The 25,444-nt window shown below is 43.5% G+C and overlaps 3 protein-coding genes across 3 annotated transcripts; 2 read left to right on the top strand and 1 right to left on the bottom strand.

Moving 5' to 3' along the window:
• Positions 1-455: 455 nt before the first annotated feature.
• Positions 456-13,529, bottom strand: LOC135521920 (DNA-binding death effector domain-containing protein 2-like). Its single transcript, XM_064947735.1, is given in 7 exon segments — positions 456-2,162; positions 2,601-2,787; positions 2,790-2,987; positions 11,677-11,823; positions 11,949-12,077; positions 12,242-12,765; positions 13,448-13,529. Coding segments are annotated over 6 exon segments (1,155 nt in total). The 5' UTR covers positions 12,729-12,765; positions 13,448-13,529; the 3' UTR covers positions 456-2,155.
• Positions 13,530-18,316: 4,787 nt separating this feature from the next.
• On the top strand, positions 18,317-20,631 carry LOC135521912 (zinc finger protein OZF-like). The gene is made up of 2 exons (XM_064947721.1): positions 18,317-18,622; positions 18,827-20,631. Exons 1-2 carry the CDS (start codon positions 18,451-18,453, stop codon positions 20,020-20,022), a joined length of 1,368 nt encoding a protein of 455 aa, XP_064803793.1. The 5' UTR covers positions 18,317-18,450; the 3' UTR covers positions 20,023-20,631.
• Positions 20,632-21,028: 397 nt separating this feature from the next.
• Positions 21,029-25,444, top strand: LOC135521918 (zinc finger protein ZFP2-like). The gene is made up of 2 exons (XM_064947731.1): positions 21,029-21,396; positions 23,858-25,444. The coding sequence occupies exons 1-2, from the start codon at positions 21,204-21,206 to the stop codon at positions 24,913-24,915; spliced, it is 1,251 nt and encodes a 416-aa protein (XP_064803803.1). The 5' UTR covers positions 21,029-21,203; the 3' UTR covers positions 24,916-25,444.

The following is a 25,444-nucleotide window of genomic DNA, read 5'->3' as shown; positions in this document are numbered from 1 at the left end:
AACTTAATCATGCTCAAAGGGATATTCAATGTCTGCATTTATTTTTATTTTTTATTTATCTACCCATTGGAAAACCTCCCTGGTCTTTGTGGTTGAATCTCTGCTCGACTGCGGGACTTACAGATAAATGTGTGTGATGTAGAGATGAGGTAGTCATTCAAAAGTCATGTTAAACACTATTATTGCATTATTCTTTTTTATTGTTTTACTCCTTAACTTATTTAGGTCTGCCATAATAAAGGGGTTAAATACTTGTGGACAAGACATTTCAGCTTTTCATTTTTAATACATTTGTAAAAACCATTATCCCACTTTGACATTATGGGGTATTGTGTGTAGGCCAGTGACATGTCTCAATTTAATACATTTAAAATTCAGGCTGTAACAACAAAATATGGAAAAAGTCAAGGGGTGTGAATATGTTCTGAAGGCATGGGTACATCATAGACGCAATAAACCTTTGATAAATCATTTATTTTTATTTGAAATAATTCCAACCTTCCACTGATATATTAAACTAATATACAGCACTTTTGCAGTGCCTAAATAAAAATATCCAGCTACTTAAACAAAAGTTCACCCTAAGTTAATGAACTAGAACACACACTATTTTTGTTATTTTCTCTTATGGATAATAGAAAGCTACACTAACAAATCCATATATCAAAACACAGAAAAAGCAAACACTACTAAGGTTTTCCTGAGTGCCTCCCTAGTCCTCCATCCCTGGTCCCATAGAGCTGTGTGAACCAGACACAGTGCTGTAGCAGACCAGGCAGCCTGGTTGTATCAGGGGACTTATCCTCCAGAGGATGAGGCGGCTGTCCAGGAGCTGAAAGGCGGGATGGAGGTGGGAATCCTTCTCCCTCTTCCTCTCTTTCCTTCTACCTCTCCTCTCTTTCCCTCTGTCCTACCTCTCCCCCTTACTCTTTCTCCTCCCATGGTGGTGGTGGAGAGACAGAGGGGGTTATTGATCCCACTCAGAGGAGTTCAGGCATTAGTTCCACCAGGGTGACTAGACTAGAGACAGACAGCGCTCTGTGAGCCACCAGTGGGGCCTACAAGTCAGGGCTGAGTGGAACTTGGATGTATCCTTCTGATATTGATCTCCTCTACATCAGTTTTATTGACTGAAGCACTGTCCTGTGCTTCAGTTCCAATGGGAAAGGCAGTGGCCTTGCCTTGCTGGAAACCGGGGTGAGCACAGCCTAGTGTGTGATCCCAGTTGCTGTTCAACAGCTTGTGGTGATGAGTTCTCCATGGTTGGCTGAGGTTGAGAGGTAATCACTCCTATCATCTACTGGCATCTGAGATGAGATGGCCACTGACCACAGCTATCAGGCCCTGGGTTAGCATGATGGGACTACCAGTGGCTTGTGATCATGGTGTGTGTGTGGACTGGAGTTCTCGAAGGACCAGCTATTTGTCCACTACACGGTCCTCAGGTAGTCTTCCCTTCGCTATCTATTTCTAAATCTCTCCCAAAAGGTCAAAACATAATCTTTAATAATTTCCCCATCATCTCTTCCTCAGTGTCTGAGAGCTGCAGTCTCGCTCATCTTTTCAAAATCATACATTTCAATGGAAACACAAACTAATATTAAGATGGGTGAAGTTCGCCTTGCAGGGCATCTCACACGCTCCTCAAACATAACCAGAGATGCTCAGCATTAGCGCACAGTCTAGTTGGTATCTGGGCTGTCTTTGTTAGCAAGAAATGTCTCTTGGCTTCAATGAGTCTTACAGGCAGCGCTGATGGTTCATCGTGTGGATGATTTTAAGAGTGTTTATGTTAGATACAGTGGTAGTTTGTGTGTGTGTGTGTGTGTGTGTGTGTGTGTGTTACAGTGGAAGTTTAGTTTGTCTCTGTGTCTGTGTGTGTGTGTAACAAAGGCAGTCTCTTCCTCAGTGCCGTGAGGGCATCTAGGCTCAGTACAACTTGTGTTATCAATTCCAAACAGAACAGTGTGTCAAGTCTTTTAGTCCAGTTTGCCTTCACTTCAAGTTTGGCTGTTTTCCCTGGGGACTATTCATTCCCCTGACCTAGGAGTGGCTGTATCCTCTATTCTCAGCATGAGAGACTTAAAAAGGAGAGAAAAAAGAAAAATGTTCCTCTTCATATTTTATTCTCCTTTTCATTCCTCTATCCTTGGGCTCATGACCTGCAGAGGGAACATAGTGGAGGATGGTGGTTAGAATTACAACTATTATTCACTGTCTCTGAGGATTCTAGAACTGTTGTGTGAACTGACGTGAGCCGGAAATGATTAACACAACCTCGCACAGCTGCCTGTCTGTCTGTCAGTGCCCATGTCCATAACCAGCTTTCTCAGGTTGGGTCTAGGGAGTATGACAAAGTGAGACCAGGGAGTGTATATGGCTCTGATGCCTGTGGGCAAAGTTTGCCATCTAGTGGTTATTGGTGGCATTACATAGCCATTCCAATTCATGACCACCAGTCAAGTCCACATCTATGACCACCACCCCCAGTAGTGGTCAGCATGGCCCCAATACATACCACAGAGTAGATAAGTACTTTAATCAACCAGCTTACTAACACAGTATAACAGAACCAGAATGGAGAGAGCAGTGAGGCTCACCTGTCTCGTCCCCAGCAGCCGGCCTGTTGTTCCTGTGCGTCCAGCAGCAATCTGCGACCCTCCTCGTAGTCATCCTGGTCCACACTGATCAGCAGCCGGACCCCCTCACTCCCCGCCGCCCTCCGCAGAGAGTCTGTGATGAACACCCCCTTCAGGGCCTCTAGCAGCGCTCCACTCAGATAGTCCCCCAGAAGGCCTCCAGGTTGTCCAGCTCAGAGAACTTGATGTCGCAGATGATGGAGCCCAGGTCGCGGGCGCGCAGCACGGAGGTGGCACGACTGAACAGCTCAAACTGCCGCTCCAGGGGCTGCTGCTTGTCCGAGGAGACGCTGCCGCGCAGAGCCGACTCATGCTCCCAGTATTCTGCTCGCACACGTAGACGAATGTCTGCAGGGAGGGGGGAGGGTGAGGAGAGGACATGGAGGGAGGTAGGGGAAGAGTGAAGGGAGGAAAGGGGACAGAGAGAAAGAGAGAGCGCAGAGGAATGGGTAGAAGAGGGGGGGTGGTGGAGGGGAAGATGTAGGGGAGGAGAGAAGAGTGGTAGATGTAGAGTAGGAAACGGAGGTGGCAAAGAGGTGAAACAATCAAAAAGGGACAGAGGAAAATGGTAGAAGCAGGAGATTGAGTGGGGTGAGATATCATGTACACATGAGAGTGAAAATCAAATAGGAGGAGGGTGGGATCATTTAGTCAGAACAAAGGGAAGAGAGGTGGAGGGACAAAAACACAAAAGAAAATGTTAAGAAAACTTTTCAAATAAAGCCGTAATCACAGAATATTATCCCCAAAAAATAGTTAAGAACAGGCTATGGGAGGGTTGATAGACAAGTGCCAAAGTAAAGAATATTAAAGGGGAGCATACTACATTCAACAGGACTGTATCTGACATTAAACTAGTGATTAGAGTAGGATACCACATAGAAATACTTACTGGTGTAGGACACTGCTGTATCATTAACTACAGTTGATAACAAAAGTCTGTCTTTAAGAGTGATACAGGTGAGGCAGAAGTGAAGACAGCTGTGGAGCACAGAGGTGAATGTAATACCAACCAGGCCGTCTACCATCACTAACCTGACAGTGGGAACAAATATGACCTGTTTGGGTCCAGAAGAGCATCACTGAGGATTTACTGTATGACTAAACAGATCTATTTTTCACAACACCCACTAAAAAAAGCTGTTGTTGTAGTACTAGAGTGAAATCAGAGGATGGATAACAAGCATATTCATCAGGGAAGAACACAAACCACACCACTCTGTACAGTTCTAATAGTCCACTCCCCATCATTATTCACCCAGGAGATTTCAGCCAGACACTGTAATCTACACAAAACCTCTACACACTGAAAGCTAGAGCTATAACTATGTAATCCATTTCTGAGTAATTACAAAGCTTGTTACACTGTACTTACAGTAATAATGAGTTATAGGTGGCACAAAACAGGCATAAATAAAATGCTACTTGTTGTGAGGGTTGTAGGGTTTTGTTAGGTCACTCTTTAACACTAAACAGCCCTTGGGATGGATAGCAACCTTTCAGTGACATGTTTTTGTTCTGTTTCAGCAACAGGATAATTAGCGGTCATGCAGCAACAGCACAGTGAGAAGGGTCAGGAGATACATACTGTACTGAGCAAAGGCAAGTAGACCTCTGTCTCATCCTCCTCTACTGCCATTATTCACCAAGCGCCCAGCAGAACCAGCGTCCTTCCGACTTTGCTGCAACAAAAAATCTTAAAACCTTCCCAGTCCCACACTAGCCCACCAGAGATGGAAATAGATTGGCAAACTTTGTTTGAGATACATTAGTTTCACGGCAACATGTTAGCACCAAACTAAAAAATATATATTCAAATTAGAACATTCTTGTCAAAGAATGTTTGTCGCCAACATGGAGGATAGTTTGTCAAACTGTATATCTGGATTTACCCCACCCACCTTGCCCTCCTCAACTTCATGTAACAGAAAATGGAGGAACGATAAAGAGTAGAACTGGATTTAAAAAGAGAGAGAGAAGGAATATGGAACGGAAAGGGCAGAAAGGGGGGACCAGAGGTCCCAAAACTCACATTGAAAATTAGACCACAGTCTTCTCTCTCAAAACACCTGTGGATGTGAATAAGAGGGAAAGCTATGTGTTGTCCCATACACAGGGAACCGGGTACCTACACATACCTTGGTCTCTGAAGACACAGAGACAGCTTTGGGTAAAGGAGAAACTGACAAATAGTTGCTTCCTCTAACGAGGACACAAGAAATAGAACCAGACAAGTTAAACTGGAATGTTGTACCAAATGAACCAGGGACATGACTGTGCCTTAGAATATGTGATTCATTTGAGTTCTTTGTCTCCATCCACATTATTGTTCAGGCCCATGGGGGACAGCCTCTGGAGGGGGCAGCTTTGGAAAATGCCAACATTAGAAATGCAAATGTTGAATTGATTATGAATTTCTTAACATTTGTAAGAGAGAAAACCAAACACTGGATCCTTCTTTCTTTGCTTCATAAGGTTGTAATGAGGAGGCTATACAAACACACACCACTTGGACCATCGGGGAGGTTAGATGGCAGGTAGCCTCGTGGTTAGAGCATTGGACTAGTAACCCAAAGGTTGCAAGATTGAATCCCCGAGCTGACAAGGTAAAAATCTGTCGTTCTGTCCCTGAACAACAGGCCGTCATTGAAAATAAGAATCTGTTCTTAACTGACTTGCCTAGTTAAATAAAAAGACATCCTCAGGTTAGACAGATCTCCTACATTTACTGCCAACATTGAAAACATGCTCTGATGTACAACACAGTGTACCAAACATGTATCTTAAGATCAACTGCAAGTAGATTTGTAGATAGCTAAAATATGTGTTATATCACATCAGGCCAAATATGATAATCATGATCATATTTCATGAAGGTCAACTGTTAGTTTGCACACAAAGAAATTGGATACAGAAGGTGTTTGGATTTTTTTTTTCTTCTTCCAGAAGGCAAAGTTATGGTACAAGGAACATTTCTGTCTATTGATACAGCAGCTCTTAGGACATTTGTCAATGAGGTTGATAGAGAACAGTAAGACGCATACAGTCCCGAAAATAAGACTAAATCCACACAGCCCCATAATCTGACATGTTGTGAAAAATAGTTGAAGGGTTGCCTTCCCTCATCACTACTCCAATGTCTCACCAACATCTCCACATTGTTACTCTGGGGAGATATTTCTGCATGTAAAATCATGGACCATTTCAGGAAATACAGATACCTCTCGTCTAAATTGTCAATTTGGGGGCATTTTGTATCATAAAATACATGGTTTGTCCCTAAGGCAGTGTTTCCAAACTCGATCCAGGGGACCCTAAGGGGTGCACGTTTTGGTTTTTGGCCAAGCACTATACAGCTGATACAAATAATCAAAGCTTGATGAATAGTTGATTATTTGAATCAGCTGTGTAGTGCTAGGGCAGGACCCAGTTTGGGAAACCCTGCTCTAGGGGATACATTTATCTCTCCCTGCCAGCAGGGTGTCACATCAGCTAAAACAGGATGTGCAGCTGACAAGGCACAGTACTGCTCTGAGAGGAAACTGAAGGTCAGCTTCAAGCTAATAACATCTGAAAGTTACCAGGACTGCATAATACCCCTGTCAATTGTCGATATGGTAAAACATGTCAGATAAATAAACTGAGTAAAACTGTAACAATTGTGCACTTTTGCAATGTACAAGTCTAGTGACATGTGTCATATACTGTGTGGGGACTGTGACATCAACACCTACTACACAATGTCCCCATACTTCTAAATGACTGCTCCTTCCTACCTACTTGTGAAAAATGGACTTGCTGAGAGCACCAGGAAAGGAAGGCCCTTAAAAACAATGGGAACATAGTGATTTTGTTAAGGTTACAGAGTCCTTTACACTTCATCAGAGACAGATCCATTTAGACAGAACATTAGGAGGCACAACTTTCATTTTCTCCCTTTAAAACAAGGAGTTGGTTAGATTCTCCATTCACCCCACAGAAAAGTACCCATTTACGAGGAGTCACTTGGTGCGAAGAGCTTCAACTCTTTATCGATCCGTTTTTCTGCTGAACGACAGACCAAGAGAGGGAGGGAGGGAGAGAGGGAGGGGTAGAGAGAGACAGGTAGAGAGACCTCTCTCTATTCCCCTTTGACCAAAGCTCTTTCTTTTTTTGGTTTGTGTGGTTTGAGCGTTTAGTGTTCGTTCTCTCCCTCTCAGTTTGTGTGAGAGGATGTTTTTTCCTGACACACGAGTCGGTCTGTTTTGAACTGCGAACATAGAGAAAGGAGAGAAAGAGAGAGAAAGAGACAAGCACAGTTGTATTGGATATCTGTCAATTTGGTTGTTTCTCAAGATCAAGCAGGCAAGCTTAACACTGGTTCAAAGGCAATCACTTGGGGTTTGAATTGTTTTTGATGCCTCCAAGTCCACTGTTTAACATTACGGCTTACGTGGACTGTTTTACGTCGCTTCTAAGTCGTAAGTTACAGTTTGGCATAAGAAATTGTAACCACAAATAACTGAAATACTGTAACTGAAACGCTTGAACTGAGAAAAGGAACTGATGTGAAAACAAACTGACTGGTAAGATAGTAGAGGTAGTAATGGGTTTGGTCTGAATGCTGTGAGGCAGCATTGGACTGGACTGCCCCATCTATCTCTGCTCCCCACACTGGGAGCTCATTCAGGGGTCAGAGATGAGATACAGCATGCGGTTACACAGCCCTTAACAACATTGTTGGGTCATTTTCCTCAGAACTGCTCGAGCAAAGGTTCCAGAGAAGCTGTCGGCGGCCATGTTATGTTCATATAAAGGATAGAATTCGAGTTCAGACTGACAAGAGGACTGAGATCAATGGATCTCTGAGACCAGTTTGACATTTTTAAATTGAGATTCCAGAATGGTTTTGGTCTCTTTTTGTTTTAGTAAACCAGAATCAGTTGGGTTGTTTGAATTCTGAGAAAGGTATTTGTGATCACTGACCAGAGGTATCTACTGAAGTTGATGCCACAAGAACCATTGGGACTCAGTTAAAAGGCTCCATTTTGATGGCTGCTTTAGAAGAGTAGTTTACCCCAAAACTAAAGTTAATCAGATGTTTTCAGTATGCATGTAGTGGGATATACACCAGACTAGACAGTGTGGAATATGCACTCAGTTATCACTTTTGAGGAAAACATCTGTCAAACTTTGGCTTTGAAGTGAACTACCCCTTTAAGAAAAAATGTTCAGGTCAGTTTGAGCTTTGAGTCATTTGGAGAGTCCGAGCATGGTATTCAGAAGAGGGGTCAGGTTCAAGGTTGCATTACTGTGATTAAGAAACTTCTGGAATATTCTATGCATATTTCCGAGGACACTTTGGTCAGTTCTGTGAAACACTGAGGCCAACACCCCTCTTTGGAGTAATAGACACAAAAAAAAAAATCATGGAACATTCCAGAACACTTTGTGGAGAGCACACTTTTTTTCTGAATGGGGTAAGGAGGAACAGGATAGCTAGAATAATACACAGGCATTGAACACAGAGCATAGTGGCAGCCCCCCCTCGTTCTGAGGGGGAGGGCCTCTTTACCTTGGGCATCGGGCCAGACTGACGAGAGAGAGAGCGACTGAGGGGAGCACACACTGCAGATCGTACGGACAGAGTGAAAGGCCAGACCAGACTTTTTTTTTTGTCCAGCCTTTCTCTCCGCTCTCTAGGTCCGCTCTCTAGGTTACTCGATCTGAGTCACAATCCTGAGTCAACCTGGTGGGGATCAAATGCGGAGTCAAGACAGCAACATGTTCAGAGGCAAAGCAACAACACTGTGTATGGTACATGGCTGGGTATGTGAGGGCAAGGCTACTGCAGAGGGCAAGGGGCAGGTATCCCTCGGTAGATTGTTTAGGGTTTGATCACTGGGCGGCACTTAGTGCAGTTGATTTAGAGAAGGCTGTTCTGATCGACGGGGACAAAATGGCACATTTGAAAGGGTTGCAGTGTTATGTTGGAGCGCTACGAAGTCAGTGTAAAATCATAAACATATTTGTCTCCCTGAAGAAGAGACTTCATGGATTGTGAAAAGTTGTTGAAATCAGATCATGTTGATAAATAAGCAGTATCACTCATCAGTATGTGTCAGGCTGTGGGAGTGGCTGTGTCTGGGATAGCCACAGTACGAGGGGTTAGTTGGCTGGCAGGTAGGCTAGGTACAGCAACAGAACTGGAAGGGCTAAGGGCCTATTAACCTGGGCCCGGTTTCCTGATAGCGATTGAACTTAGGCTTACGAGTGTTTTAACGATGCATCTTTCCTATAACGGCCAAAGATGTAACATGTGTTTGCCAAAACACCATGTAGAGAAAACGGTCGCTAAGCGCGTTGTTGTGGCTTGTGTCGATACTGACAGGATTGAAAGAAAAGCAACGCTGCTCTCGGATCAGCTCTTTCTCCATTCAAATCTTACCTTAACATACAAATTATTCCACAATACTGAAGACGGATCAGCTCCTAGAAGCTTATCACCTATGGCTTCCAATATTTAGGAGGCTGATTCTAATCCTTACCCTGTAATAATGCACTAAATCACAATATGGCACATTATTGCACACATTAGGCTGCACAGCATGAAATAAATACAGACAAATTACAGACTGTAGCCTACAAGTACAGTAGCAAAATTCAAATAGCCATTTAGCCTACTGTATATATATTTTAATGTACACATCTGTTTTAATTTCAAGTATCTTTTTTATACGCTGCTTGTTTGTATCAATTGCAAAGACATTGCCAACTTGTATTTGTTGTCTGAAGTGATCAGTGGTCACAGAGGCGGAGAAGCCATGTGATTCTATGTTTAGCGGAGCTCTTGTGTGTGTAAAGTGACGCGGGAGGGCAAAAGAAAAAGCATCTAAAGACCCACTTAGCTGCTCTACGAGGGGTCTGAGACAGGCGTTAGATTACAAGTGTAACGTTAACCAAGGTTTTGGGAAACAGCACAGATTTAATAATGCCCTGACGAAGGTTCTAACAAACTTAGCTTTAAGATGCTTTTGGGAAACCGGACCCTGGTCTGGGAAGATGTCAGCAAGTGTGAGGCTATCAATTCAACTTATATGTTCAGTACACATTCAGAAATTCAGCGGGACTTTCTCTAAACTTTATGTTAGGGATCGGAGAAGACAGACAGTACTACCAACATAAGAGACAGGAGACCTACCAGGCAGGATTCTTAAGAACAGGAGCTGAAAAAAACTGGGTAAGAGAGAGAGAGGGAGATACGTGGGGGGAGATGAAAAGTGAGAGAAGGAAAAGAAAAAAATGGAGAAAGGGATAGGAATCTCTCTTTTTGGAACACCAGCAGTAGTTATGTAGCCTGGATACCAGCCTGTTTGAGGTATCATTCCACTCCTTGTCATGCCAAATGAGTGACAAGCAGTGGCATGATCACACAAGCAGATCTGGGACCAGGCTAGTAGTTATGCTATATGAAGAAGACAAGCTCGGCTGATAAGCGTATAGCAGACGTATAAGTGAAAGACAGGTGGTTTACTGTCTTCTACACTCTAACTGTCCTTCCCCTGGGCCTCAGTCTGGACCACAGGCTAGTTATTACGAGGCAGCATTCCAACCATGTGGCAGCTATAGTATGTAGGTCTAAAGCATACATTTTCCCCACAAGTATTGTCACAAAAGAGCAAGGCAGCGTAACATTATTTTTGTCTGCACAGAACAGACTAAATTACTCTGTTTAATGAGCTTGTGGGTTGACGCAGAAACGTCCCATTGAAACATAACACGCTTGTGAGTTTAAGGTTGAATGCCACATTGAAATGCCATGTCCTACTACTACACGAAGCCTGCTGTGCTGTGTGGAGCTCAGACAGAAACGCTGACTCACACTGCTGTGCATTGGGTGTGTGAATTCCTCTCAGGGTACATCTCAATAGCCTAAAGAGGATTCCTTCCATTGTTTCCTCCCCTTTATCAGAATGACCAGGATAGGTAAAAGGAAAGTAATAAAGCTGGATGCTTATTTAGTTTGCGACACTAGTGGGTAATGTTGAAGACAATGGCTGACATAGGCATAGTATATTTGATAGATGGAAGTTGTAGGCGAGCCAACCCAATTCCCCTCTGTGCTAAGGTCATCATGAACCAGAACAGAACAGATAGATTTCATTTCATTCCGTTTCAGGTTGTTGTTTTTTGCCTGGCCGTGCAAGCAGACTATCCTTGTGTGGACGTCTCCAGAATCCCTCCATTGTGAGGATGTTGGTGTGGCAGGAAGCACACAATCAAAGACCCCGGGAGTGTGTAAAACACTGTCTGAAACCCTGGTGATAATGTTTGAGTGTGAGACAGTTTGACCACCACAGAGAGCATATGATGACCAGGTTGAGGGGTTAAGTCAGGTCAAACACAGCCAGTCAGTATGGGTTGTATTTACTGATGAGCGGCCACTCATTCACACATCCTCTGACAGTATTGCTACAGCACAGCCCACTCAGTCCAACATGCCTGCAGGGTAGTATTGATCTCCCAGGAGGCCCATGCAAACCATTCTCAAACCAGCAACGGTGGGACGATCAACTTATGGTCAGGGTATAAGCTGAGCAGAGGGAGCAAACTGAAGTCCTTATCTTATGTGAGGACATGAACAAGGCACTGGCTGGATTTACGGTTGCTTGATATGGGCATTTTAAGTTTAAACTTACTGGGGAGACAAGGTGGTGACTGGGACATTCTGATATGGGTATTTTAAGTTTAAACTTACTGGTGAGACAAGGTGGTGACTGGGACATTCTGATATGGCAGAGATTTGTAGTATCATCACTGTTAAGGGCTGTTGGGGTGACGGTGCTTACAGCTTCTCATTAGAAGTGAGATAGAAAATGGATGTAAGCCAGAGAGAGAGAGACTCAGACACATGTATAATGGCAAGAGAGGAACCCAGAACTCAGAGAGAGTGTGGTGAATGAGCAAGTGGGTTAAAGAGAGAGATGGAAAGAAAATAGAGAAAGAGAGATGGAAGGGAAACTAGAGAGAAAGAGAATGGCATGGAGGCAGGTCTTACCGCAGGTCACTTTCTCAGATATAGGTGGGGGAGGAGTTTCAGGGATGCCCGTTCTTCTCCTGTGGGCAGTGGGCTTGCTGGTCCAGCGGCGGCCTTTACCCCTCTTCTTCCGTAGGGGGGCGGGCGTTGGCCTGGCAGAGTCAACACCTATTGGACAGACACAAATCCAGCAATGCTTAACTGGTGCAAATCCAGACAATTTCAGAAACAGTCACTGACATTTCTTAGAGACAAGTTCAGGCATGCACAGATTGTACCGGAGTGTAGCTTACCCCCCCTCCATTGCTGTGTGGCGTGTTCGTCATGTGATTCTGTCTGTGCACAGGGGTCAGTCAGTCCAGATGTGCACACCTGTCTTTTGTCATCTGTCCCATAGTCCACTCTGAAACGTTCTGGTGATACTGAGAGGTAGATTAAGGTCAGACACTGACACAGCAGAGTGTAGACAGACAGGCAGATAACACACAGCTGGGAGGAGTAGGCCTACAGGTGATTATGACAACATTATCTCTATTACTGCATGTTGGCTTCCAGTTATGAACAGCACTCTGTTACAGTCCCTTACCTGTCCTCCTTTTCTTGCGGGACACCAAAGGCAGGAGGTCGTGTCGCGTCAGGACTCGTAGCAGCTGCAACAGGGGCTCCAGGTTACCCTCACTGAGGTACCCACGTCTCTCCAGCTCCAGCAGCAGTTCTAGCCCACTCTTGGGCTTGTGGCGGGCAGCGGTAGGGCAGGCCAAAACAGGAACCTTGGGCTGTAAACGCCGCCAGGCCTCCAGGAGCACTGGGCTGGGGGAGACTCCTTTACTGGCCTCAGGGTCTTCCTCACCGGGCTCGCTGGTCCAGCCAGCTGGGTCCAAGGGGTGCCCTCCAGCCGGATAGGTCTCATCCAAGAGGAACGACAGCACCTCAACGTCTGTCTCTGTCAGTTGAGAACCGACAACTTCAAACATCTCGTGTAGAGAGAGCATCCCATAGTACGTCAGGCACTCAGTCTCGTCCCAGTACAGAGAGTCTCGGAGAGAGTACCTTGGACGACGCATGGTTGCCATTGTTAACAAGCTAGCTGGCTATCCTTTCCCAATGCACCTAGGCCATTGTGATAAGAATAAAGTTAATTAGACAATGTGGGTAGCAATGAAGTAACGACTCAAAATGTCAAACTAAACAACAGGACTGGCTAGGTTTATCAGGTTATCAAAGAACAAGCCAGCCAGCAGCCACAACGCGAATGGACCACGAGATATTGACATGCACTGTTACAGGCTTTAAAATGCAACCAAATGTCTAATAATAAACGATTTGGCGGAGAACACAAAGCTACTTCGTTTTCGTTGTGGCTATGTTGGAGAGCTCGAGATCTCGCCGAGCCACCATACCTTGCAAGTACAAACTGTGTTGACAGTGCAACAAATTACGTTACGTAACAGACGTTCCACTGCTGGAAGAAAAAAAACTGCACTTTACATTTAGATTGACAGCCTTTGAAAACGGTCAAAAATAGAGATGGTCCCTCATATATTGCTACATTTGTCTCGATTTGATAGTAAGCTAGATTGAAACATCAAAATAATTAGTTGCAGCTGGATGAACCATTTGGGTAGCTAGCTAGCTAACGTTAGCTACGAAATTATCGCAAGCTAGCAACAGCTGACTATACCATCAAGACGTTCAAATACATGTAAAGACTACAAATGCTGTTATTCATTGTCAATATAATATTGTTAATCGTTGCAACAAGCTAAATAATATGTTATTTTGTGAAACTCGCCTTCGTTGTTCGACGATGGTCAGTGTTGTCAACACAGCTGGGGTGTATTCATTAGTCAGGTTCGGTTCTAAAACGTTTTGTCTGTTGCAAAACGGAAACTGTTTACTCTCGGAACCAAACGGAAGCAAACAGAAAAAATGGAACAGAAACGGAACGAAGCGGGGAGGGACCTGCCTAAATGTGTCCAATATAAACTCGAGTTTTCGTTGCAAAACGTTTATCAACAGACAAAACGTTTTGCAACTGAATCAACTAATGAATACGCCTCGTCTCGCACGCAGAGCTGGCAGTAGAACAACAACAAGCAGTAACCAATCACTGCACTTTTTTTTAGAACGTGTTGGCGAGGAGACGAAGATGATGCTGTAGTCAGAGGCCTACTCATTTTATACATGAAGAACGCGAATGAGGCAGTATTGCAGATTCAAAACAGTATAGTGACCTATCAGATAATTTCCCCCAGAATATCTAATAAATATCCTCTCATGTACATGTCGTTTTCACCATTTACTATGGCCAGCACCGCTATGCTATTGCCACAAGAAATCAATCACGCCCTATCGTGTATTAATGCTATTTTAATGGAGGATTTTAAGGCTACATAAAAATGTGCTCTGTGCATGCGTGTGTCTATATGGCAATGCTGACTATATGAGCGCTGAGCTCCCACAGATCCATTCGGACATGATGCTGCAGGTCTCTTCTCCAGCTCCGAGAAGGGTTGGTCTCTCTGATGATGGAGGCACACACTGTCTCCCCTCACATTCACAGCACTGGGCTCTTTCTACCTGGGAGAGTCCACAGAGATACATTGATTTTCTATACATCCAATGGCCATAATCTACGCGTATTATATCCTGTATTATTACAAGAGTAAAGATTGTCTTGGGGCCCAACCACCTTGCACCATAGATCTAACCCACCTCCGCGCATCTCCAATACAATGTCTCTCACCTGTTCCTCTGGACTGTCAATGACCACCAGATCTCTGCTCTGTTGAACACAGTCAACTCGACCGCTGCTCCAGCTCCTCCTCAGTGGAGAAGAAGTAACACCTGGAGGAGAAAATCTTCCAGCCCTTAAGACAAGGTGTGTGAGGCGAATGTACACAAACACGCACACACATAAGAACACATTCACGCACGTTGCACACACACATGCACAAACATACAGAAACAAGCATACACAGACAATAACATATACATGCACATTTCACAAACACACACAATAACATATTCATGCACATTGCACACACACACAAACACGGAGTATATAGTGCATATAGATGTAGAAGGACAGATAAATCAAGACACTGCTGACCTTGGGTGATCTGGTCTCTGAGTGGACAGTGTCGGTCCACAGGCAGGAAGTTGACCAGCTCTGTAGGCATCTTCTGAAGGGAATTCCTTTCCCTCACCGTGACAACAAAGACTCTGTTCAAAATCGCCTCAGTTTCAAAGAGACTTATGAGATCTAACTGAAGTTGTTTTTTAGTCTCTGTGACCCTCACATGCTCTCACCTCAACTGGTCATAACGATTTGATCACACCAACAGTGTCTTTGTGCAAAATGTTATGCAGCATCATGTGGATATGTTTGCAACAAAAGTTCAACATTTACCTTCTGCTACCATTTCTGCCGAGCCGTCGAGGCATACAGTTTGATCATTTCAACGTATGCACCACACATAACACACTGCAACTGCCTCTGCAATCCTGGAAGGCAAAAGTAGCATTCCATTGGAAATGAATGCACTTCTGGTGTACCAAAATGCAATGACGCTGTGTGATGGAGGCGTTAAGCTGCACTGATGTTCAGGTGTTGTCACTGTGACCGTTCCCTGGTTCATGTGAGATCTTTTATCTCTCTGTAGTTGGTTTTTAGATACCGTTGGTTTTTAGATGCTGTCAGGTCTATGTAGTTTTTTTTTTTTTTTTTTACAATTGGTTGTTGGATGTCAGTAGGCCTTCATACTCTCTTTCTAATTGGTTATGAGAAGCAGCAAGGTCTCTGTGTTGCCTCTCTGACTGGTCCTTGGTTGCGACAAGTTACATGTAGTCTCTCTCCAGTTGGTCCTTAACCACAGCCACATAGCTGTTCATTTTCTGTAGCTCAGCTTGAGTTGAAGTCAAAGCATCATTTTGGATCCAGACCTGGTTCTTGGATGTGAGGACGGTGTCGTAGTTGTCCCTCAGAACCTGAAATTATGCCTTCAGTCAGGTGCAACTGAGAGAAGCTGTGTAATCTGGTGAGATGGACGAAAGTATGAGTGTTAACAATTAGAGTATAGTATACCGTCTTAGTATATGCTGCCTTTAAGGTTATAGTGTGGCACAGAGCCCTGTATTTAGATTTTCTAAATACATGGCTCTGGAGTGGCCAAGGTCCATAAGGATGTGATGAAGAATATGCCTATTGTGTACTCTTGTAATCATAGACCTGAGATGGTTAGGATTGATAAAAGCAGTGTCCAGGGGTTTGAGGCGTCACTACAGACCCGGGTTCGATCGGGAATCCCATAAGGTGGCGCACAATTGCCCCAGTGTCATCCGGGTTGGGAGAGGGTTTGGTAGGGGGGGCTTTACTTGGCTCATCACGCTCTAGAGACTCCTTGTGGTGGGCTGGGCGCCTGTAGGCTGACTTCGGTCGTCAGTTGAACAGTGTTTCCTCCGACACATGGCTGCGGGTGGCTTCCGGGTTAAGCGGGCAGGTGTTAAAAAGCGCAGTTTGGCGGGTCATGTTTCAGAGGATGTATGACTCGACCTTCGCTTCTCCCGGGCCTGTTGGGAAGTCAACAAACAGATTACCGACCATTTCGAATCCCACCACACCTTCTCCGCTATGCAATCTGGTTTCAGAGCTGGTCATGGGTGCACCTCAGCCACGCTCAAGGTCCTAAATGATATCTTAACCGCCATTGATAAGAAACAATACTGTGCAGCCGTTTTCATTGACCTGGCCAAGGCTTTCGACTCTGTCAATCACCACATCCTCATCGGAGGACTCGATAGCCTTGGTTTCTCAAATGATTGCCTCACCTGGTTCACCAACTACTTCTCTGATAGAGTTCAGTGTGTCAGAGGGCCTGTTGTCCGGGCCTCTGGCAGTCTCTATGGGGGTGCCACAGGGTTCAATTCTTGGGCCGACTCTCTTCTCTGTATACATCAATGATGTCGCTCTTGCTGCTGGTGAGTCTTTGATCCACCTCTACGCAGACGACACCATTCTGTATACTTCTGGCCCTTCTTTGGACACTGTGTTAACAACCCTCCAGGTGAGCTTCAATGCCATACAACTCTCCTTCCATGGCCTCCAACTGCTCTTAAATACAAGTAAACTAAATGCATGCTCTCCAACCATCGCTGCCTGCACCTGCCCGCCATCACTACTCTGGACGGTTCTGACTTAGAATTTGTGGACAACTACAAATACCTAGGTGTCTGGTTAGACTGTAAACTCTCCTTCCAGACTCACATCAAACATCTCCAATCCAAAGTTAAATATAGAATTGGCTTCCTATTTTGCAACAAAGCATCCTTCACTCATGCTGCCAAACATACCCTTGTAAAACTGACCATCCTACCGGTCCTCGACTTCGGCGATGTCATTTACAAAATAGCCTCCAATACCCTACTCAATAAATTGGATGCAGTCTATCACAGTGCCAACCATATTGTCACCAAAGCCCCATATACTACCCACCACTGCAACCTGTACGCTCTCGTTGGCTGGCCCTTGCTTCATACTCGTAGCCAAACCCACTGGCTCCAGGTCATCTACAAGTCCCTGCTAGGTAAAGTCCCCCCTTATCTCAGCTCGCTGGTCACCATAGCAGCACCCACCTGTAGCACGCATTCCAGCAGGTACATTATATCTCTCTGGTCATTCCCAAAACCAATTCTTCCTTTGGCCGCCTCTCCTTCCAGTTCTCTGCTGCCAATGACTGGAACGAACTACAAAAATCTCTGAAACTGGAAACACTTATCTCACTCACTAGCTTTAAGCACCAGCTGTCAGAGCAGCTCACAGATTACTGCACCTGTACATAGCCCATCTATAATTTAGCCCAAACAACTACCTCTTCCCCTACTGTATTTATTAATTTATTTTGCTCCTTCGCACCCCATTATTTTTATTTCTCTAATATTCCAGTGTTTTACTTGCTATATTGTATTTACTTCACCACCATGGCCTTTTTTTTGCCTTTACCTCCCTTATCTCACCTCATTTGCTCACATCATATATAGACTTATTTTTCTACTGTATTATTGACTGTATGTTTGTTTTACTCCATGTGTAATTCTGTGTTGTTGTATGTGTCGAACTACTTTGCTTTATCTTGGCCAGGTCGCAGTTGTAAATGAGAACTTGTTCTCAACTTGCCTACCTGTTTAAGCCTTCCTCTAAAACACGCCCTTCACGGAAAAATAATGCCAAAAGACTGACAGTGAAAGCAAAGAAACAGACATCGAAAGCAAAGATACGAGTAGCGTAACCAAAACGTAGTCCATGCAGGCAAGAGCGTAGGCCAAATGTATTCAATATATTCAATAGAGTTTTGCTCTCGCTTTAAAATTATTTGCTTACACGTTTTGGGGTTTTGCTTTTGATGTCTGATTTTTGTTTACAATGCTATACATTTTGCTTTCAATTGTTGGTTTTTGATTTCAACATCCATTATTTCACCCGTCCTCGAAAATATGTTTACATTCTCAACATTATGTTTAATGTTCACGATTTATTTTATTTTTAATTCCATACATATGGCGTGAATTTGACCCCATACAACTGACTTACTATGTTTCCTGTTCCAAAAGGACAACAATTTGAAGCACCGGAGTCGCATTCCGTTCCAGCAGGTGGCGATAGTGCAAAATGTGTTTGCCGCCGTGCTCAAAGGAACGCCCTCCTTTGTTAACCGCATACAGTGTCTACGCTATGTTGTTGTAAATGTTCCTGTCATTAGACGTTAGCAAGCTGACACAACTTTTTTCTTAAAAAAAATGTCTAATATACAGTTATTGAGAGTGTTTCTCAGCCAGAGATTGACAATGGCAGCTGAGGAGATATTCGGTGTCATTGAAGAAACGATAGCAGAGTACCAGGAAGAGAACAGCCGTCTGCGTAGCATGCTCGATGTAGTTATTAAACCAGATATACTATTACACAGAATAGGTGTGTGACTGAGGCTGCTTGCTGTTATATTTTAAACGTTCTTTGCATATGTCAAGTGATAAATGTCATTATTTATCGACAAATGACAATGTAGCTAGCGAGCTATGTTAGTATCTATCTAAATACCTAGCTAGCTGTCTAACTAGAATACTATTCATGTCAACGTTTTAGATGTTTTATTTAATTCTCTATCCTTCCCTCCAGACATCCAACAGTCCACCCACCACCCTGTATCTGAAAAGGAGGTTCTCCCTGAGCAGCAACACTGTGAGCAGGAGTGGAGCCCCAGGCTGGGGCAGGAAGACCCACATTACATACAGATTAAAGAGGAACCGGAGGAACTAGAGTCATCTTTGAAAAATAACTACAACCACCAGGACCTGACTCAGTCCTCACTTCTTTATGAAACCCAAAGTGAAGACTGTCTTCCCAGCACCTCAACTGCACAGAGGAACTACTCTCTACCCAGCACCTTAACTGAACAGAACATGATACAGATCAAATCAGAACTTGATGCAGAAGACAATGGAGTATCAGAACCATCCCGTGAGCCTCAGCCCCTATTTGCAGAAAATCTAGAGTCTTCTGCAGCTCAGATTAAAAACATGAAATGTGTCAAAGGGGTAGAGAGTAGACCTCTGTCAGGTTCAAAGCCACTTAAATCCAAGAGATCACCATCAAAGAGATTACAGACAGTAAGAAAACAAAGTGCCTATATCCACTGTAAATTTTGTGGAATGTATTTCTCCTACTTAGCTTCTTTAGTGAATCATGCAAGAAAGCATGCACAGGACAAAGAATGTCTATGTGGTGTGTGTGGAATACACTTAGAGTCCACAGAAAGTATGTTAGATCATCTAGAAACCCACGTTGGAGCTAGAGTTTGTCATGTTTGTGGTACATTTTTCCCTGGGAGTGCTGAGCTGAATGATCATATGAAGGTTCACCCAGGGGAGAAATCGTTTCGCTGTCCTGATTGTGGCAAGTGTTTCAGAAAAAATCCAGATCTCACAGCGCACAAGAGGATTCATACAGGGGAGAGACCGTACCGCTGCCAGTTTTGTGGCAAAGGATTCAGTCAGAGTGGAAACCTGGCTGTGCATATGAAGAGCCACTCTGGGGAGAAACCGCATTGCTGCCCTGTTTGTGGGAAATGTTTCAGCAGTAAATCTTATATGAACACACACATGAAGATTCACACAGGGGAGAGGCCATTTTGCTGTCGTTTATGCGGAAAATGTTTCATAAGAAACCCTGATCTGACAGTCCACATGAGGACTCATACAGGGGTGAAACCATATAAGTGCCAATATTGTGGCCAAGGATTCAAGCAGAATTATCACCGGAAACTACACATGAAGATCCACATGGGAAAACCCACATCATTGCCATCTTTGTGACATGTATTTCAGCACTAGCACCCAGTCAACCGGGCTTGAGATTTCACATGGAAGAGAAGACTTCACTGCAGTAACTGGCAGAGGCTTTGCATAGACTGGATGTTTGGCAAGGTGTAATGACAATGCACAGAATACTTTAGTGTAGAAAATACTGACTGTAGACCTTGTTTGTGATACATGTTTCACCCAGCTGCTTTATTGAGGAAATATGTTACTCGCAGTGACTGTTAATGTGGTTGTTTTACCTGTTTTGAAATCACTAATTGTAAGTTGCTCTGGGTAAGAGTGTCAACTAAATGACCAAAATGTAAATGCAAGAAGTCCAATTGACACAGGAGAGAATCCATATAATTGTTTTAGGAAAAACATACATAATGCAATGATTGCTGCTAAATGCTTAAAATGGATGAACTCCCATAGAAGATACGAGAAGAACATTCACAAGAGGGAGAAGACATCATGACAACGTGACAGTCGTCCCGTGTAGGGAGAGTCTTTCAGACAACACAAGGAAGTGCGTCAAAACATCTTGTTCCCTAAATCTGCTGTCATTCTTTATTTCTATGAAATATATCCCTCTTCTTTCATTAATTAATTGCAGACATGAGAATGTTGGATTAGTGATAGCATTATGGTGTATTCTATTTTTTGTGTACTTTTGTGATCAAGGGAGGCAAACTTCAGATTTGCACCAGTAGTGCTGGAGCAGTGCCACCAGCTCTGCAGTCTTTCACGTTTAGGTCTATTTGCAGGATTAGAATAGAAATGTACAGACACTGGAGGAAATCCAACAATAGATTGGGATATACTTATTCAATCTGATTAATGACGAGAGATTAATTAATTTTGCTCAGTAATCAGTGTCCTCTTCTCAAAGGCAGAATATACTAGTGCAAACTGCAGGAGCTTCACGACCTGCGCCTTCCGCTCCAGCAGGGGACGACAGTGCAAAATGTATTATGTCGTGCACGCACAAAGACTATATAATGACGAGATGCTCATGTCTCCGCCCTAACAATGGGAAGGTAGGCGACGACCTTGGGTAAAAAAAAAATAAGCCCATGTAAACGCATTGGGCTTGTTTTGGACAGAGTTAGGGGAGAGTGAAACCTCTCGCTTCGCATCAGCGCTCTTTATATTTTCGACTTGGTAGCTATCTAGCCAACTTTCCTTCTCTACAAATGTCTAAAATAGAGTTCTTGAGAATGTTTCTAAACCAGAGATTGATAGCGGCAGCTGAGGAGATATTTGGTGTCGTTGAAGAAACCCTAGCAAGGTACCAGGAGGAGGTTTCTCACACAAGGGAGGAGAACAGTCGTCTACGGCTCACGCTCGATATCCGTACTAAGCCAGATATCAAGTTACATAGACAAGGTGTGTTTGTATTTTCAACATTCATTTAATATGAGACACGATAAGCAATCAATATAATAAAATGTTGAGTGTAGATGGTTCCAACATCTGTAAGAAGAATACTCAATCTTAAACCCATCTCACTACCCGGCTAACAATTATAGGGAGATTCTTTTTTTTTTGTTACCCGTAATGGTCCCAAGTTTGTCTAGTTTTCCTTTAGTTATGGAAACATTCTATCTTTGTTAGCAAAGACATTCTGAGAACCCGTTAGCATGTTTATGTGTTAAAGTTAGAACATTCTCTTTTTAATGTCACACAGATCTTATCAAGAACGTCGTTACAATGTTATCAGAATATGTTCTAGACGCGCTTTATGGTACGTTGCAAAAATATTTCTGTCCAGTTTTCGGATGGTTAGGAAACTATTGCAGCAACGTCCCACAAATTCTACACAGGACATGGTGCCAAGTTCTCAGAATGTACGATGTTCATGTTTTAGACACGTTGCAATAACATTTCTGTGTATCGGTTGTCAGTCTGTCGCTTGATTTGTCCCGAAAGAAACGTTCTCCCCCCCAAAAAACCATTACACATCACACCTTGTTACTGTTGCCAAGCCCATTAAGACCCTGATTGGTAATCCATTCACAGCTCTTTGTCTGTTGGCAAAGTGAAGGTTACTCACACACCCACAGGGCTTTTTATCACACTGTTTTCAACTACCACATTTGACATGCATGATTACATTTTGCATGTTGATTTGTAGTAATTATTATGCAACATGTGGGATTGAACTCGCAACCGATTTTTTCATGGCAATCAGATCTTCCTGCTACGCCACCATGTCTGTGTCAGTTATCAGTTAATTGGACTATTCTCTCATTGATTTGATTGACTTATTTCAACAATTGAAGGGCTTTCTATATTATCTAATGTTTGTGCAACATATTAACCTGTTTTAATGATACTCCTCAATCACTAGGATCAATATGTTTATTGAGTGTACTTCAAAGTTAATTCACCCTATTGCTTACACATATCAAGTTGTTTCAGGTCTACTCAAGTGTCTAGGGAGGAGGGTTAGGGTTTCTTCTTGACAGGGCCTAACTATTGATGAGTGTTGAGTCAGTAACTAAAAGGTTGCAGGATCGAATCCCCGAGCTGACAAGGTAAAAATCTGTCTTTCTACCCCTGAGCAAGGCAGATAACCCACTGTTCCCTGGGTACCAAAGACCTGGATGTCGATTAAGGTATCCCCCGCACCTCTCTGATTCAGAGGTGTTGGGTTAAATGCGGAAGACAGATTTCAGTTGAAGGCATTCAATTGTACAACAGACTAGGAATCCCCCTTTCCCAATGAGCTCATGCCCTAGAGCATGGCTATCCAGCGCTGTTCCTAGAGAGCTACCATCCTGTAGGTTTTTACTCCAACAATAATATAGCACACCTGATTATCCTAATTAGCTGGTGGGTACACTGAATCAGGTTAGTTACAACTGGGGTTGGAGTGAAAACCTAGAGGAGGGTAGCTCTCCAGGAACAGGGTTGGAGAGCCCTGCCCTAGAAATAACCCTCATTGGGACAGTCGTTAGGTTGTTCGTCATTGGTGCTAGTGGCCCTGGTTTGAGACCCGCAGGAGAGTCGACCTACTCTCACATTCTTAGCAATATGTTAGTCTTTATTTAGCAACAGTTACAACACACCCATGTTTGAAATAAATCTCTGTTAAAAGTACACCCAAGAAAATATTTTATTGATCATAGTGATTCAGAAGTATCATTAAAACAGGTTAATATGACCCATCAATATTAGGCAACTATAGAGAAAGCCCTTAAATTGCTGGAATAAGAAAATAAATAAGAGATCAATCAGATTAACTGACAGCCTACTTTACACAGACATGATGGCGTAGCAGGAAGATTGGAGTACTGTGAATTAAGGGGTTGAGAGTTCAGATCCCAGGTGTGGTCATGTTGAATAATACTTACTGATTAATTGAACATGCACAATGTAATTATGTATGTCAAATATGGAACTTTAAAACACAGTGTTTTAAAAGTACTCTGTGTATGAGTTTCCCTAACCTTGCCAACAGACAAAGATTTGAATGAATCAGTTGTTCACCAATCAGGGCATTAATTGGCTTGGCAACAGTAACAAGACGTGATGTGTAAAATATTTTATATTGTGGACACAAATGTTTTTGCAAGGTTCCTATTAAACGTGTCTCGAACATTAATATCTCATGTTCTGAGAACATGGTAACCATGTTCTGGGTATGTTCTATTTGACATTAAGGGAATGTTCTCTTGGAAACATGCCTTGCACATCCCGGGAACATTCCTAAGAAAACGTTAGTTAATGACCGAATGAGACGCTTAAGGAAATATTCAAATAAAGTTGTGGGAACATTTTGTTGTTAGCTGGGTACGTCAATTCAGCTCTTGAATTTTCTATTTCATCTCTCTCTCCTCTCCAGATCTCCAGCAGCTAACTGTCACCGTGTCTGATGAGGTGGTTTCCCCTGAGCAGCAGGAGTGGAACCCCAGTCTGGGGCAGAAGGACCCAGAACCCACACGGATGAAAGATGAACAGAATGAACCAAGGACCAGTCAGGAGGAGGAGAATCATTTCAACGAGTTTATAAATTCTTACGGCTGTGTATCAAGTGACTATTATCAGGACCCAACTCAGTCCTCACTTGAAGAGAGATACTCTCTACCTAGCACCTCAACTGAACAGATCAAAACAGAACCTTATGTAGAAGACTATGGTGTATCAGAACCAACCAGAGAGCCTCAGCCCTTCTCTGTAGTAGATAGAGAGTGTTCTGCAGCTCAGAGTGAAAACAGAGGACACATTGACAGGATGGAGTGTGGAGGACCTCTGTCAGGTCTAATGTTAAAGCCACTCAAATCAAAGAGAACAAAGACAGTAAAAGGACAAAGTTCTCATAGTGTTAAGGACAGGAAATTGAACCATCTAAAATCACACTCGAGACCCAGTGTAAGCTGGGATGCTGCTCCTAGTTGTAAGGTATGTGGAAAGCAATTTGACTCCATGGCGTCTTTATTAAATCATGTGCAAACGCACACACAGGATAAAGAACATCTTTGTGGTGTGTGTGGAAAATTCTGTCAGTCCACAGAAAGTATGATAGATCACCTACAAACTCACATCGGAGCAAAGTGTTGTCATATTTGTGGTAAATATTTTGCTTGGGATACTTTCCTGAAAAGGCATTTGAGGAGTCATACAGGGGAGAAGCCGTTTCACTGTCATGATTGTGGCAAAGGATTCAGTCAGAGTGGAAACCTGGCTGTGCATATGAAGAGCCACTCTGGGGAGAAACCACATCGCTGCCCTGTTTGTGGGAAATGTTTCATAAGAAACCCTGATCTGACAGTCCACATGAGGACTCATACAGGGGTGAAACCATATAAGGGCAGTATTGTGGCCAAGGATTCAAGCAGAATTATCACCGGAAACCACATGAAGATCCACATGGGAAAACCCACATCATTGCCATCTTTGTGACATGTATTTCAGCACCAGCACCCAGTCAACCGGGCTTGAGATTTCACATGGAAGAGAAGACTTCACTGCAGTAACTGGCAGAGGCTTTGCATAGACTGGATGTTTGGCAAGGCGTAATGACAATGCACAGAATACTTTAGTGTAGAAAATACTGACTGTAGACCTTGTTTGTGATACATGTTTCACCCAGCTGCTTTATTGAGGAAATATGTTACTCGCAGTGACTGTTAATATGTGGTTGTTTTACCTGTTTTGAAATCACTGACTGTAAGTTTCTCTGGGTAAGACAGTGCAATTATGTTTCACTGTTAGTCTACACCTGTTTCTTACAAAGCGTGTCGCAAAAAGATTGATTTGATTTGATTGCTGCTAAATGCTTCAAATGGATGAAGTCCCCTAGAAGGTCAGAACATTCACAAGAGGGAGAAACCATAATAACAACCTCTGGAAAACCTGACAACACGGCAGTAGTTTCCTGTGTAGGGAGAGTGTTTCAGACCGTACAGGAAGTGCATTAAAACATGTAGTT

The sequence above is a fragment of the Oncorhynchus masou genome, chromosome 30 (assembly GCF_036934945.1).
Source record: "Oncorhynchus masou masou isolate Uvic2021 chromosome 30, UVic_Omas_1.1, whole genome shotgun sequence".
In the NCBI taxonomy this organism is placed as follows: Eukaryota; Metazoa; Chordata; class Actinopteri; order Salmoniformes; family Salmonidae; genus Oncorhynchus; species Oncorhynchus masou.
This window is presented reverse-complemented; position numbering and strand designations above follow the sequence as displayed.

Coding starts and splice junctions, on each gene's coding strand:
- LOC135521912 (XM_064947721.1), top strand. CDS start 18,451: ATGTCTAATATACAGTTATTGAGAGTGTTTCTCAGCCAGAGATTGACA. Junction 18,623..18,826: donor TATACTATTACACAGAATAG/GTGTGTGACTGA, acceptor CCTTCCCTCCAG/ACATCCAACAGTCCACCCAC.
- LOC135521918 (XM_064947731.1), top strand. CDS start 21,204: ATGTCTAAAATAGAGTTCTTGAGAATGTTTCTAAACCAGAGATTGATA. Junction 21,397..23,857: donor TATCAAGTTACATAGACAAG/GTGTGTTTGTAT, acceptor TCTCCTCTCCAG/ATCTCCAGCAGCTAACTGTC.